At 39.4% G+C, this 16573-nt stretch overlaps 1 protein-coding gene across 1 annotated transcript; it reads left to right on the top strand.

The window, feature by feature from the left end:
- The first annotated feature begins 516 nt into the window (after positions 1 to 516).
- On the top strand, positions 517 to 15889 carry frg1 (FSHD region gene 1). Its single transcript, XM_037690466.1, has 9 exons — positions 517 to 641; positions 1314 to 1375; positions 1616 to 1738; positions 3775 to 3832; positions 5824 to 5938; positions 11007 to 11111; positions 11299 to 11390; positions 15532 to 15642; positions 15764 to 15889. Exons 1-9 carry the CDS (start codon positions 583 to 585, stop codon positions 15798 to 15800), a joined length of 762 nt encoding a protein of 253 aa, XP_037546394.1. The 5' UTR covers positions 517 to 582; the 3' UTR covers positions 15801 to 15889.
- The last annotated feature ends 684 nt before the right edge of the window (positions 15890 to 16573 follow it).

Raw genomic sequence — 16573 nt, forward strand, 5'->3', positions numbered from 1 at the left:
GGAGAAAACCCACGCATGCACGGAGAGAACATGCAAACTCCACCTAGAAAGGCCCCCGGACCAGGATTTGAACCGGCAACCTTCTCGCTGAGTGGCAGCAGCTATACCAGTTGCACCACCGTGCTGCCCTCAATAAATAAATGACCAAGAATAATATTTTTGTCTTATTTGTTTAACTGTGTTCTCTTTATTTACCTTTAGGACTTGTGTGAAAATGTGATGATGTTTTAGGTCATACTTATGCAGGAATATAGAAAATTATAAAGGCTTCACAAACTTTCAAGCACTGTATTATTAACATAAATAAAAAAAGGATTGATGTTATTTGCTATTTATTTATTTATTTATTTAATAAAGGTAAAACTACAAAAACATATGCTCATAATTGTTAAAATTTTGAGGGAAAAAAACGAGTTTACGGAATATTAGTGGGTTTTGTAAAATAATTTACCGGTATGAATTCAGGAATTTTTGGATCGCCTGTAAAAGGCCAGAGGTTGTCTGTGCCTCCTCGGCTGCCGTACCTTCACAATCTCCTTTTGTTTGCTAATTTTGTTAGCGGCTATCGCTAGGTGGGAAAAAATGGCAGAATATTCAAATGTAAAATCAACTAAATTGGTTTTGAAAGGTTTGAACAAAGGGTAAGTTTTTGTATGTCTTGGTATAATCAAATTAGATTAGTTGCGTTATTATTTGCGGTTATTTATCGGGTTTCTCGTTGATCTAGCTTTGGCTAAAGTGCTAATTCAAACTATAAAAAACACGGAAATTTTAGGGAACAAAAACTTGTGTTTTGGTTCATCAGCCTTTACACCTAAGTTGTTATGGGGTAAATTTAAATAAAAACGTTATATTATGCAATATTATTATCCGACTATTATTCGGTTGTTTTGGGCTTTCTAACGTGTTAGCACTTAGCTCAATATTCGTGCCTTAGTTTCTAACACTTGGACTTCGCATCTTACGATGTCATTAGTAATTGTAGTCAATTACAGTTAATCATATTGAAGAACAATAACGTGTCCAATAAGTTGTAGTTTGAGACGTTTTTTATGAATTTCAAGCGGCAGTAAAACTATTCTGGTGTAGATTGTGACAACTGAAAGTAAGTACTAATAAAGTATTGAGTATCCTGATGCATGCTCAGTATTGAGTATTACAGTAAAACTAGTACGATTAGTAACAGTAAAATTAAAACTAGAAAACGAAAAAATGTCAAGTGTCTCCACAATCTTTCACTGATGTGAACACTTCGACTAAATTTACTCTCATTTACAAATTAGTACATTTTTAATGGGTTTTTTTTTTTACAGTAAAAAGAAGAAACCCAAAGATAAGAAGAGAAAAGAGGAAGGAGACAAACCTGATATCATTGGTATGTACATGTACTATTTTTTCCAAAGTAAAATAATCAGCAAATGAAAGGCATTTTATATTAAACATAACATTTGGTTGGAAACATCAAAGTTTGGTCTGTCTTAAAGTAATTATAAAGATAGCATTAGCCATAACATTTTCTTGACTTTATCTTAGAAATATATTTACCCATGTGACTGAATATTTTTAGTACTGCTTGATGCCATGTTTACGCTTGACTTGTTTTCCTGCTTGTTAGGTGGTTGGTGGTGTGTCAGTGGTTTTGGAGAAATTGCAGGAACAGTTGCCATAGAAATGCAGAACAACTCGTACATCCATGCCCTGGACACTGGGCTCTTCACACTTGGTGCACCCCACAAAGGTAAGACAAAAGACTAGAGTAATACTCAAGTAGTTACAAACAGGTCAGGTTCAGCTCAATCTTGCAGCTTATTAAACCTTTAGGAAAGCACTATTATATGTTTGGTCTTATGTAGCAGTCAACTAACATCTTAAATTATAATAAAAGTCTAAATTAAGGGTAATTATCAAGATTTAAATTATTTATCAGAGTCAGAGATTCTTTATTGTCATTCGCACCACATGTGGTACATGTGGTCGAGCGAAATTATGTACACAGGGTCCCAATTACATCCAACAAAAAAATGTATAAGAAAAACAGTAATAAGATCTAAGATATGAACTAAGAAAAACAACAATTAAAAATACACTAAGCACTAATAGCATAAAAACATTATGTCGAACAGCGGCACGAACATCATTTATGTGCTGTTTGTAAGTAATTAGAGCATAAAGAAAAAACTCTGAGCCCTGGATTGTACTTCGAGAATTTTACATTACCTTTGAGATTATGATGCTAGGATACTGTGTTGTGTAAATGTTATATAATAATAATACGTTATTATAATAACATATGTGTGATTATTACTTAAAAAAAAGTGCTTAAGTGAGGAGAATTGTGCTCCAATCAAGTTACATTAACATGTTCTAAATATTTACTGCAAAATAATTATAAGAACAAAAGAAAAATCTCAGCTGCTGTGGCACAAAAACTGGTGAGGTATTAGTAAGGTATCTGCATTTTCAGTTCTGAGTGTACCTCATCAAAGATACTTGCTTGATATTTTATTGTTTCAGCAGTTTCATAAAGACGGTGAGAAAGATAGGACTTCTTTTCCCCATTCAGACACTGTCGTGTACTTTCATTTATGAAGCAAATCTTATGATTTGTTCCTCTCTGTTCATAATTTTTTATGGTAGTTAAGCAACGGGAACAGAAAACTTGGAAAAAGAAACAAACCGTTGAGCTTTCCATTTCGAAGATGGTAGATGTGGGAGTTAGTGCAATACAGCTTGCACATAAAGTTTGCAACCATTTGCTGACATTTAAGCTTGATGGAGTCATAATGTAAAATTTGGCATTAGCTGGGCTTTGTTTGTGTGAATAAAGGTAGGCTTTGGCTTCAGTCCACTGAGTAAATGTTAGGGTGGGAAATCCAGACACCAGATGAAGAAGGTTGTAAAGAGTTGGGGAGAAGGCCAGAGCTAACTGAGTTTTACTTATTTCTGCCTTTAGGTACTTCACAGGAAGTGGTGCTCATTTTAAGAAATGCTATGGACAGTTAGTTCAACCCAGTTTTCAAGAACCATAGAATATAACTGAGAGATTGAAACATCCAGTTCCCTTAGTGTGCTTTCATACTCTGCATGCACATAAGCCCATTTCTAAGAGATGAAAGAGGCCACAAGCTAGCAGCGTAGAAGAAGTTGGACATTTTCCCTTTAAATGCACGTTTTTTTTTACCCTGACACAACATTGAGGAAGTTAAACTTCTAGATCCGTGGCTCTCACCTTTTCCCCTCAGAGCTTTTCTTCTTGCAGAGATACAAAAAGTGTAGTTGCAAGACTGTTTGTGCTCACCTGCAGGTCAGTGGAGCCCCGAGGACACCAACACAGCGTCACAGTAACAGTCGGACATGTTCTAGAGATGAGTCTTTTGAAAGAACAGTTGGTGTCACAGCAATTATTGTGATGTTCTTTGATTATTTCAGGCCTTACCTGAAACCTTTGTGATGCACAACACATTCTTCCACATTTCAAAACGTGTTGTAATTAAAGGTCATTGACCTCAAATCAAGTCAAACGAGACACAACAGTTCTTTCTTTGTGTTTTTGTGAGACTTGTGCACTGAACTGATCTCATCAGAAGAATTTAAAACTGAAACTTGAAACAAGTCTTAGTTTATTGGAGGATTATGCATGTTCTAAATGTATATTCAAAAAACGTGCTTTTGTTCAGCAACTGTCATCACATTAAAAATAAGGATAAAACTCAGTGTAAGTGATACCAATGAGTTTGAAGTCTTTAAAAAGAAACACTGTTTGATTTATTTCAGATGATGAAGGACCAGACCCCCCAGAACAGTTTTCTGCCATCAAGCTCTCAGACACACGGTGAGCACAAAACGATGAAGCACACTTTGAATTTGCATCTTGCTCCATTTGAATTTTCACCTCAATTCTGCCTTTTCCGTTTCTAAAAATGCACATATTGAATACACTGCAGATTGTGCAAGTTTTCCCACCTACAAAGAATGGAGAGGTCTGTAATTTTTATCGTAGGTACACTTTAACTTGGAGAGACCGACTCTAAGAAGAAAAAAAATCCAGAAAATCAAATTGTTTGATTTTTAAATAGGTCATTTGCATTTTATTGCATGGAATAAGTACCAGTATTTGATCACCTACCAGTCAGCAAGAATTATGGCTCTCACAGACCTGTTAGCTTTTCTTTAAGGAGCCCTCTTATTCTGCACTCATTAGCTGTATTAACTGTGTCTGTTTGCTTGTATAAACGACACCTGTCCACACTCAATTAATCACATTCCAACCTTTCTGCCTTGGCCGAGATCAAAGAGCTGTCTAAGGACACCAGGGACTAAATTGTAGACCTGCTCAAGGCTGGGGTGGGACTACAGGACAATAGGCGAACAGCTTGGTGAGAAGGCAGCAACTGTTGGTGCAATTATTAGTAAATGGAAGAAACACAACAAGATGACTGCCAACTAGGGATGCACATCTCTGTGTCTGGCGATTCGATTTGATTCTGATTTTTGGTGTCACGATTCGATTCAAAATCGATTTTGGATTCAGAAATGATTTTTCTATTGAAATGGTCATAAATTTTGTTTCAATTATGTAACTGACAAGATGAAAGGATTAAACAACAATGTAAACAAATAGAACATTTATTTAAAACAATAAGTAAGTAAGTATAAATACTGTATCAAATCTTTTTGCATCGTTTTATATTTATAACAAAATCAGGAGCAAATATAGGTGTGCAAAACATTCTGTAACTTAAATGACCAATAATAGGTTAGCTTAGCTGCCTGGCTTTTTCTAAAATAAAAATAAAAATCTAGGAACAAATAATTAATCCATCATTCATCATCTTTACCAACTTCATCCTTTTCGGGTCACGGGGGTCACTGGTGCCCATGTCCAGCCATCACTGTGTGAGAGGTGGGGGACACCTGGACAGGTCTCCAGTCCATCACAAACAAATAATTCAAAATATATAAATACAAAAGTAAACAAAGACTTCAGCCTATCATAGTATATTAACCTTTAACTCAAAATAAAATACAGACTTCACAGTTTTTTAACCATATTGCACTAACATTTGTTATATTTTCAAAACTTAATCTAATATGAAATATACAGACTTCACAGTCTTAACCATATTGATTCATATTTGGTAAATCTTTAACAAAATCCCGGGCAACTAAGGAGTGGCTCTGTAAGAACCATTTCAAGGTCCGGGAGAGGCCAGTCTCCAGACCTAAACCCTACAGAAAATCTTTGGAGGGAGCTGAAACTCAATGTTGCCCAGTCACAGCCCCAAAACCTGAAAGATCTGGAGAAGATCTGTCTGGAGGAGTGGGCCAAAATCACTGCTGCAGTGTGTTCACACCTGGTCCAGAACTACAGGAAACACCTGACCTCTGTAACTGCAAACAGGTTTCTGTACCAAATATTAAGTTCTGTTTTTCTATTGTATCAAATACTTATTTCATTCAATAAAATTCAAATAAATTATTTAAACATCATACAATGTGATTTTTTATTTTTTGTCTTCGATTCTGTTTCTCACACAGTTGAATTGTTCCTACGATAAAAAATGACCGACCTCTCCATTCTTTGTAGGTGGGAAAGCTTGCAAAATCTACAGCTTATCAAATACTTGTTTTCCCCACTGTTTGTGCCTTGATGTACAGACATTTAGCTCCTGACAATGTGCTGACTGTTACAGAGCTGTTATTCATGCATTTCTTTCCGAGACAAACATCTGACTGTTGAACCTTGGCTATCACGACGAAAAACATTCTCTTAAAAAATCCGATAAGTCATTTAGCAGGGTTTTTGTTTGTTTGTTTTTGCAGGATAGCTTTAAAATCTGGATATGGAAAGTACTTGGGCATCAACTCTGAGGGTCTGGTGGTGGGGCGTTCTGATGCTATTGGCTCAAGAGAACAATGGGAACCAGTCTTCCAGGATGTTAGTAAACCTTTCAATATTTCTTCTAATGAACTATGTGGAGCACCAGTTTCATAATGTTACGTAGACTTTTATTTCCTCTCTAAATTCACAGGTAAAGAGCCAGCTATGTTCCAAATAGAAATTATATTACACAGAATATTTCTCCATTATAATGTCTTCTTTCATACCTTGACTTAGTGGCAATAATTTACAATCCTATGAAATATCTGTGAAACTTTTTGTTTTTGTTCTGTTTATAAAGTCAATGCAATAAAAACATGAAATGTTTTTTTAAACCCCACTGGAAAAGGGTGTCGAGCAAAATTTACTTCTGAATGCATCTTGATTAAAATGACAATAGGTTTGACTAAATGCCTTCATTATCAGAATGTCTTCCTGCAAATACTAGAGGGACTTATTAGGTTTTTCATTTGCGTTAAGTCATTTAACAACTTCACTATCAAGTCGATAGATTGGTTTAATTTGTTTTGTAAAATTGAAACAAACTTGAGCTTAATTAGATTTTGTTAACTCATTTAACATTTTTTCCTCTAAAACAATACACACATTTTTATTGACACACTATTAAGTATTTGGTCTTTATTTTGAAGGTTTTACAATTTTATCTAAAATGGTTAAAATTCTAGTTAGTTGACACGTGAACAGAATTTAACGCCCGTCGAAGGCGGGACGTATTATGGTAGTCTCTGTTCATCTGTAAACTTTCTCCTGTCTGACCCATAACTTCTGTCAGCTCAAGATAATTTAACAACTTCTGGAGAGGAGGGTCCGTCGGATAGTCGAACCTCGGATTCAGGAGGAGCAGTGCGGTTTCCTCCTGGTCGTGGAACACTGGACCAGCTCTACACTCAGCAGGGTCCTGGAGGGGGCGTGGGAGTTTGCCCAACTTTGTGGACTTGGAGAAGGCGTTCGACCGCGTCCCTCGGGGAACCCTGTGGGGGTACTCTGGGAGTATGGGGTACCGTTTTGGTGGCCTTAGGATTGCATCTCTGCTTTTTGCAGATGATGTGGTCCTGTTGGCTTCATCAGATCGTGATCTACAGCTTTCGCTGGAGCGGTTCGCAGCCGAGTGCAACACGGCTGGGATGAGGATCAGTTCCTCCAAATCCGAGGCCTTGGTCTTGAGCCGGAAAAGGGTAGAGTGCCCTCTCCTGGTCGGAGGTCCTGCCCCAAGTTGAGGAGTTCAAGTATCTTGGGGTCTTGTTCATGAATGAGGGAAAAATGGAGCATGAGATCGATAGGCGGATAGGTGCAGCGTCTGCAGTGAAAAGCGGCCGAAATGAGTTTTCTCCGCAGGGTGTCTGGGCTCTCCCTTAGAGATAGGGTGAGAAGCTCGATCATCCAGGAGGGACTCAGAGTAGAGCCGCTGCTTCTCCACATCGAGAGGAGCCAGTTGAGGTGGCTCGGGCATCTATTTAGGATGCCTCCTGGACGCCTCCCTGGTGAGGTGTCCCGGACACGTCCCACCGGGAGGAGACCCAGAGGAAGACCCAGGACACGCTGGAGGAACTATTTTTCTCGGCTGGCCTGGGAACGCCTTGGGATTTCCCCGGAGGAGCTGACCCAAGTGGCTGGGGAGAGGGAAGTCTGGGCCTCCCTACTTAGGCTGCTACCCCCGCGACCCGACCCCCGGATAAGCGGAAGAAAATGGATGGATGGATTTATAAACTTAATCCTCCAGCTCAAAGGTCATGGTCAAAGTTAAAACTAGATATTTGCTTGTCAGGACCATAACTTCTGATCTGCTCAAGTTAATTTAATGAAACTTAATACACATATGCCTCATCACTAGACGGAGCGACTTGTACACTTTTCATAACCCCTGCTTCAAGGTCAAGGTTACAAATCAATGAAAAATGTTAAACAAGGTCTTTGCTTGACCGTGTCATTGCTATAGATTACTGTTTGCAGACGGATGTATAATGTGCCGTATGCAGTTATCTTGTTTCTTGTTGTTATCAGTGGATACATTTACGAACACAGCTAAACAACACAAATTACAAATATAAACAAAGATACAAGTGTCACAAATTAAAGACTTTAAACATACAGCTGTTGGAAGAAAAAGGTTAAAACTATAATGCAGATAAAATACACTACTGGGAATAAAACAAAGGAAACCTGCAAAAACTTGTATGTTGTCTTTTGTATTCAGAAACACTTAAGGGGACATTTTACAATGACATTTTTTAGCAAGTATGTCGAAGTCATTAGGTAGGACTGGAGGTTCAAAGAGTCTGACAAGTTCCTGGAAACAAAGACAAAACATTTATCGGCACTTGGAGGAAAAAAAATAAATCAGAAATACGTGTGTGAGGGGGTGCATAAATTCTTGTAGTAAACATTAACCAAGACCTTAGTCTGTTGTGCAAAATAAGTTCTGATAACAAATTTTTAAACGTACCGTCATGCCATTCTAGTCTAGCCAGTTTCTGTGATTTTATTTTTTTATTCCCAAGTGCCGATAAATGTTTTGACTTTGTTTCCAAGAACTTCTGTCGCTGTTTAAAGTTCCAGTCCTATCTCATGAATTTGACATTCTTGCTAAAAAAAAAAAAATTGATTGCAAAATGTCCCCTGAAGGTTCTCTAAATAATTTAAAAAACAAAATACAAGTTGGGCTTGGCAGGTTCCCTTTGTTTTATTCATGATGCAATTTTTGACGTGTGTTAAATGTTCATTCATACTGACATGAACCAAAGAGTACACATTACCATTTTCAGCTGCGAGAGGGCCCTCTAGACTTTTGACAACTACCATGTTGTTCCTCTACTGCACCCCCTCCCCCCAAAAAAAAAACCATTCACTTCGAGACAACTGAGAAAAACTTACCACAAGTAAAATGCTCTCAAAAAGAAAAATCCTATTCTGCAGATTACAAACTGCAGGTAATAAAATATTCAGCCCAAAACGATGATCGAGGAGCAGAAAGAAAGTTTGTAAACAGGTGGGGTCCGCGCAGTCTTCCCGGGGGATTCAACCTGGCAGAAGGGACGGCCGGACGGCGGCGGAAGATACCCCCTTCCCCCCCCGTGTGTGGCTGGCTCCTGTTGGATGCATTTCCTTCACAGCTGTGCACCGCAACCAGCTCTGGGTCGGTCTGGAAGGGTCCGGGGAGGAAGGTGACTCGCAGCTTCGGCCATGAGCTCTACAGCGTTCCCCCGCCCGCACCTCGCCGCCTCCCAGGGTCGCGGACCATGTGCCTCGCTGTGCCCTTCCTCCCCGCTTCGGAAGGATGGGGCCCCCTTGCCCCCAGCGTGGCTGCCGTCCAGGACAGACTCTTGTGTGCCGCCCAGGGCAGGGACAGGTCCATGTTTCCCAGCCACATGGGGTCAGCAGCAACACAATAAATGCGACTTATGCTCCGAAGCGACTTATAGTGCGGAAAATACAGTATAAGTATTTGAACACTGCGACTTTGCATGTTCTCCCACGTAGAAATCATGGAGGGGTCTGAAATTTTTATTTTAGGTGCATGTCCACTGTGAGAGACATAATCTTTTTTTAAAAATCCAGAAATCACAATGTATGATTTTTTTTTTTTTTAAATAATTTATTTGTGTGTTGCTGCTGCAAATAAATATTTGAACACCTGTGAAAATCAATGTTAATATTTGGTACAGTAGCCCGTGTTTGTAATTACAGAGGTCAAAGGTTTCCTGTAGTTTTCACCAGGTGTGCACACACTGCAGCAGAGATTTTGGGCCATTCCTCCACACAGATCTTCTCTAGATCAGCCAGGTTTCTGGGCTGTCGCTGAGAAACACGCAGTTTGAGCTCCCTCCAAAGATTTTCTATAGGGTTTAGGTCTGTAGACTGGCTAGGCCACTCCAGAACCTTGATATGCTTCTTATGGAGCCACTCCTTGGTTCTCCTGGCTGTGTGCTTCGGGTCATTGTCATGTTGGAAGACCCAGCCACGACCCATCTTCAATGTTCTAACTGAGGGAAGGAGGTTGTTCCCCAGAATCTCACTACATGGCCCCGGTCATCCTCTCCTTAATACAGTGCAGTCGTCCTGTCCCATGTGCAGAAAAACACCCCCAAAGCATGATGCTTCCACCCCCATGCTTCACAGTAGGGATGGTGTTTTTGGGATGGTACTCATCATTCTTCATCCTCCAAACACGTCCAGTGGAATTAAGACCAAAAAGTTCTATTTTGGTCTCATCTGACCACAGAATTTTCTCCCATGACTCCTCTGGATCATCCAAGTGGTCATGGGCAAACTTAAGACGGGCCTGGACGTGTGCTGATTTAAGCAGGGGAACCTTCCAGGCCATGCATGATTTCAAACTATGACGTCTTAGTTTATTACCCACAGTAACCATGGAAACAGTGGTGCCAGCTCTCTTCAGGTCATGGACCAGCTCCTCCCGTGTAGTTCTGGGCTGATTCCTCACCTTTCTTGGGATCGTTGATACGCCACGAGGTGAGATCTTTCATGGAGCCCCAGTCCGAGGGAGATTGACAGTCATATTTAGCTTCTTCCATTTTCTAATAATTGCTCCAACAGTTGATCTTTTTTCACCAAGCTGCTTGACAATTGCCCCGTAGCTCTTTACAGCCTCGTGGAGGTCTACAATTTTGTCTCTGGTGTCTTTGAACAGCTCTTTGGTCTTAGTCATGTTAGTAGTTGGAGTCTTACTGATTGTGTGGGGTGGACTGGTGTCATTATGCAGCTAACAACCTCAAACAGGCTTCTAATTTAGAATAATCAGTGGAGTGGAGGTGAACTTTTTACTGGTGGACTAACAGGTCTTTGAGGGTCAGAATTGTTGCTGATTGGCAGGTGTTCAAATACTTATTTTCCTCACATATATTTCACAATAGCTTTGTTTAGCACAACAGCTGTGTTTTAGCTATAGATATGAAACTTAACTGAACCCAACTAATGCAGAACCAACACTGTCTTGGTGCTTTGTTAGAAATTGGCAATATAGTCAGATTATTTGTTTTAAAATACCATGAGGTGTACGATGGCTTTCAGAACAACCCACTTGACTACAGCTGTGTTCAACCTGATGCATCTGCTTTTTCCTTTTGGTCTTGTTTTTTGTTTTTAGCGCAAAATGGCTCTCATGGCAGCAAATAGCTGTTTCATCTCATATAGTGACGGGGGGGACATTGTGGCTGAAAGCAAGACAGCAGGGGACGGCGAGATGCTAAAGGTGATTGTTGAGGTTGTTTTTCCTCAAGGTTGCATGCCAGTCCTTTGGTATTAAGCATGACATCTCTGCAGAGGCTTGTCTGGTTAAAATGTGGACGGGATATATTTGCGACCTCACTTAAGGAAGTTCAAGGTGTTCTTTCATGCAGAACTTTCTTTTCTTTTTTCTTCCCCTGAACGTTGAGCAGATCCGAACAAACACAGAACGGGAGGTCAAGCAGAAAGATGATATTGCAGATGAGGACAGAGGCAATGTGAAATCCTGCGAGGTCAATTATGTGTAAGTAGTTTCCACCTTTTATTAACATTCTACTCCATTACTTGAAAATGTTCAATGAAATAAAACCACACAAATCCTCATTGGATCCTTTATTTGCATAGATTGCTATATTGTTAATTAACAGTTCTCTGTGGTAATTAGTTTTTTTCACAGCTGTTTTACAGATTAAGAGTCCTTTGGGTGCATTTAATATTTTTAATAAAGACAATCTTATGTTTGTTGATTTATATGTATTGGAGTTGTTTTTATTATGCAGATTAATACGCAGGCAAAAATGCTAATACTATTTAAACATAAAGCTTTTCAGAAACATGTTTAGTTTAAAATATTGACCTAAAATTTTAAAAAAGGGAGTTCGTTGAGGGATTTGTAGATTTGCAACGTCATTAGAGTACATTAAACTAGGACAAAATATATCCTGATGCATGCTCAATAATCCAGGTAGAAAAATCCAAAAAAGTTAAATCTGGTCCTCTGGACATTCAAAAAAACAAAAAACAAAACAAAGCAAAAAAAAAAAAAAAAATGTAGAAACGTTTCGTCTCTCATCCAAGAGACTTCTGTACCACAGACTGTACCCAGGGGAGGCCACACCTAGTCTGTATGGTTTACCTAAAATCCACAAACAAGGTGTACCTTTAAGATCAATCGTTAGCATGATTAACTCTGTCACTTACAATGTTTCCAAATATCTGGCGTCTGTACTCATCCCTTTAGTTGGCAGCTCAGAACACCACATACAGAACACCATGGACTTTGTGGATAAGGTGAGGGATGTCATCATGGAGACTGATGAAACAATGGTCTCTTTTGATGTCACATCACTCTTTACGTGCGTTCCTGTTGATGATGCAGTAGAGGTGGTCAGTTTAAAATTAAAATCAGACACCACTCTGAGCAGCAGGACCACGCTTTCCACAGAACAACTGTGTCAACTCTTGACACTGTGCCTGCAGTCAACCTACTTCACATATGGGGAGCAATATTATAGGCAGAAACATGGGTGTGCTATGGGGTCTCCAGTTTCTCCTATTGTTGCCAACCTGTACATGGAGGAGGTAGAAAAGAGAGCCTTGACGTCCTTTTCAGGGACACCACCAAGTCATTGGTTCAGGTATGTTGACGACACCTGGGTTAAAATTAAATCTCAGGAAGTCCAACATTTTACTGACCACATCAACTCTGTGGACAAATACATCAAGTTCACACGAGAAGATGTAAAAAATGGCAGGTTGGATTTCTTGGACTGTGAGGTCTCAGTCTCTGATAGAGGACATTTGCAAACCGAGGTGTACCGCAAACGCACCCACACAGACCAGTATTTGCAGTTTGACTCCCATCACCCTTTGGAGCACAAGTTAGGAGTCATCAGGACTCTGTATCACAGAGCAGACAGCGTCCCCACTAGCTCAGGAGCCAGGCAGAAGGAGAAATCCTACACAAGACAGGCTCTAGAGCAATGTGGATATCCTAACTGGGCCTTCCTGAAAGCAGAGAAGAAACCCAAACAGGACTCCAGTCAGCCATCAGGTGAAAAGGAGGAACCCAGACCCAGACCAGTGGTCATTCCATATGTTGAGGAAGTATCAGAGAAACTGAGACGTTTATTTTCTAAACATAACGTCCCAGTGGCTTTTAAACCCCAAAATACGTTACGGCAAAGACTGGTTCATCCCAAAGATGCAGTCCCCCGGCACAAACAGAGCAATGTTGTGTATGCTGTTCAGTGTCAGGAGGGCTGTGATCAGTCTTACATCGAGGAAACTAAACAGCCACTGGCCAAAAGGATGGCCCAGCACAGAAGATCAACATCATCAGGCCAGGACTCTGCGGTCTACACTCATCTCCAGGCCAGCGGTCACTCTTTCAAGGATGAAGATGTTCACATCCTGGACAGAGAGGAACGATGGTTTGAGAGAGGAGTAAAGGAGGCCATCTTTGTGAAAAGAAATCGTCCATCATTAAACAGGGGTGGAGGCCTCCGGGTTCAACTGTCCCCCTCTTACAATGCTGTGATTGCTAGTATCACTCAGCCCTCTGTGAACAGTAAACAGCCATCAGTGTGCTAATGATCCATCGTTAGGCTGATGGTCCTTCTTGAGCATGTGATCAGCTGGTTTTGGTTGTCAGCAGCAAAACTGGTTGATCCACTCTGAAGAAGGTGCTATTTAAGAGACTGAGCTGAAAACAGCAGCTCAGACTGAGGAAGTCTCTTGGATGAGAGACGAAACGTTTCTACATTTTTATTTTTTATTTTTTGCTTTGTTTTGTTTTTTGTTTTTTTGAATGTCCAGAGGACCAGATTTAACTTTTTTAGGTCATTAGAGTACATTAAACTAGGACAAAATATGTTTTTAACCCAGGTTTTTGTAAAGTATTGACTTGTTTTAATTGTTAAAAATCATTTTAATGAAACAAGTAGAAAAGGTTGTTTGGTTGAGGTAATCGCTAAAAGCACAAAAAACATTTTTACATTTCTTAACAAGTTTAGTGCCTCACTATAATCCTAAAATAAATGTGGGGCAGATTACAGGGAAGAAAACACAAGTTTCTTTACCTGTGAAGTTGCTCACACCTTTTTTCCCACTGTTTATTTAACAGCAATTATTCTTTGTACGTGTTCAGCCAGTTTTTGTTTATGCTGTTTTCCTTGAATCATTAAATATGTATAGCAAGTGCAATTTAATTTTAAAAGCTGTAGTGTTGTTGCGTAAATAATAGTGTCCGTCTGTCACTACACTTTGATGTTTTATAGTTGGAGCAAGAACACTTTGGACCTTTTTAAAACTGGTGCTAAAGCTCTTTATGCAAATGGAAAGCAAAAATGGTGATTTCTCTTTTGCATTCTTCTCACATTGCGTCTATTTGAACAAGCAAGAGTTTGACAACCAAATTGCACGCTTGAACGAGATCACGCCTTAGAGCATCTGCCTCATCAATCCCACGCTTCAAAGGTGCAATTGTCGGTCTGCTGTTAGTGTGTGATGAGAGAGCAACACCACATATCAGCTTGTTATGATGCTCTAAGTGCTTTATATACAAGCCTGTCTGTGGCCTATTAAGTTCCACACAATACGTCTTTAACTTTTTTCTTTGACATGCCTCAGATTGTGTTTCCACTCCGTTATTTGTTTTAGATGAATGCTAGGGAAATGGACTCATCAAGCTGACATGTTGATAATGGCTGCCCTTGAGCCTGTGTCTTGATGTAGTGTTTAGCTTCTGAAATGCTTTACAAGATGGAGTGCCGTCTGGGACTCATAAAACACAGGCTGGGCAAAGAAAAACTACACTTGAGAGAAGGTTCTGATAAGCAGGGACTGTTGTATGGCACGGTTTTATATATTTCTGAAATGTCCATTATTAAAATAAGTTGTTAAAAAAAAACATTCAAGTACTTTTAAGTACTGTATATTCTAGTAGAAAGTATTTTGTCAAAGCAAAAAATGCTTCCATTCAGGGTACAGTAGTCCCTCGTTTATCGCGGGGGACCTGTACCCTGGCCCCCACGATAAGTGAAAAACCGCAGAGTAGGGATACAGTAGTTTAAATTCAAGTAAACTTTATTGTTATTACCATCTCATGTAGTACATGAGATGTAACGAAATTATGTACACAAGTAGTAGCAGTATTAAGTAGTATTTTATTTTAGTATTTATATACAGTACGTTATATATGATGGCTTTAGAAACTCTTCCCACACTCTTGCAATATTCTAAGCAATGTTTCTAAACTCTAAACGCTCTAAAAGAGCACCGCATGTCATGATTTCCGCTCTCTGCCTCCGCTGCTCTCAGACACCTGCAAACGCTCTTGGCCACGCCCACTTCACCTCTCTGCACGGAGAACAGCTGATCAGCTGCAGCAGAAAGCTTATTCTGCAGTGTGGGCTGCACAAAGGTGCAGCAGGTGCTAAATCCTTTATAATAATTTATTTTAAATAAAAATTTCATGCCGATTGCGCGGCTCATCCGTCATGTCCAATCTTGTTTTGAAAACCACGATAGAGCGAGTCCGCGAAAGTCAAACCGCGAAGTGGCGAGGGACTACTGTAATAAGGATTAAAAGAACGTGCAAAATTCCTGGTTTTTTAGTGTTTTTCAGTTTTTTCTGCCCTAGTTTAGTATTATTTGTGTTGCAGGAAGAAGTTTCAGAGCTTTCAAGACAGGCGGCTGAGGGTTAATGAAGATGACTCGTCGACTCTGAAGAAAGCAAGGACGGATGGAAAGTTTCACGAAGCCTTGCTTGACAGGTAAGGAAACGAGTACTCTTCAGGATTTGTCTCTTCTAAGATCGATGCTTTTATTTTTAATAAAAATTATACTGATATGAACGTAAATGTTAGGAGTTTACAATATCTTTTTTTATTACAGGAGAAGCAAAATGAAAGCGGACAGATACTGCAAATGAAGCTTTGGTGGACTGCTGCTTCGTCTTGTAAACGTTTTGCTCTTGTAATTGTGGTTATTTGAAATGGACGTTTTACTTTTTTATATATATATTGAATAAACCTTTCATTGGTAAATCAGTACTTTTGTTTTTATGCTTCACAACCACTTTGTACCCATGTTTTGTTTTGAGCTTTTTGAGTTTCAGGTGACCCAGTGGACTTTTCTTTCGTTAATAATTAACCTTGATGCAACATTGCTCAGGAGTAACTGTAAAAACAATGGAGTTATAGGAGTCATGTATGTTTAATTTGCCTCGAGACCAAATCACTATATGACTTATTAATAGCGACCGTTTAACTTCAGGCCATTTTGCAGAGATTTTATAAAGAATTAAGTTGTGCAATAACAGCATGTTAGAACCACCTGCATGAGTCAAATGTGGGGACATGAATAAAGCGTGTTTTACTCAGTATTAGAGCTGTATATGTCTTTGGCTCAATAACCGATTCAACAGTGGCTTTGAAGGATTGTGAAGCCAAAAAAAAAAAAAAAAAATCCCATAAAGTGTTTCAGTTCAAATGCATTTTGGCAAAACGTTAAGTGTGGTTAAAAAAAAAAAAAAAAGGAAAAAGGGTTAAAATTACAGAATGCATTTAAATAAAAGTTTGTTCACAAAGGGAAAGTGTGAAGTCTGCCATCAATCATAAATAAGTTGTTGAATATTGTGCCTTTATAGATTACTCTCAACGAGAAAAAGACAAGTTTGCCCCCTTTCTGTTCACATTAAACCTT

The sequence above is a fragment of the Nematolebias whitei genome, chromosome 16 (genome assembly GCF_014905685.2).
Source record: "Nematolebias whitei isolate Nwh7 chromosome 16, NemWhi1, whole genome shotgun sequence".
In the NCBI taxonomy this organism is placed as follows: Eukaryota; Metazoa; Chordata; class Actinopteri; order Cyprinodontiformes; family Rivulidae; genus Nematolebias; species Nematolebias whitei.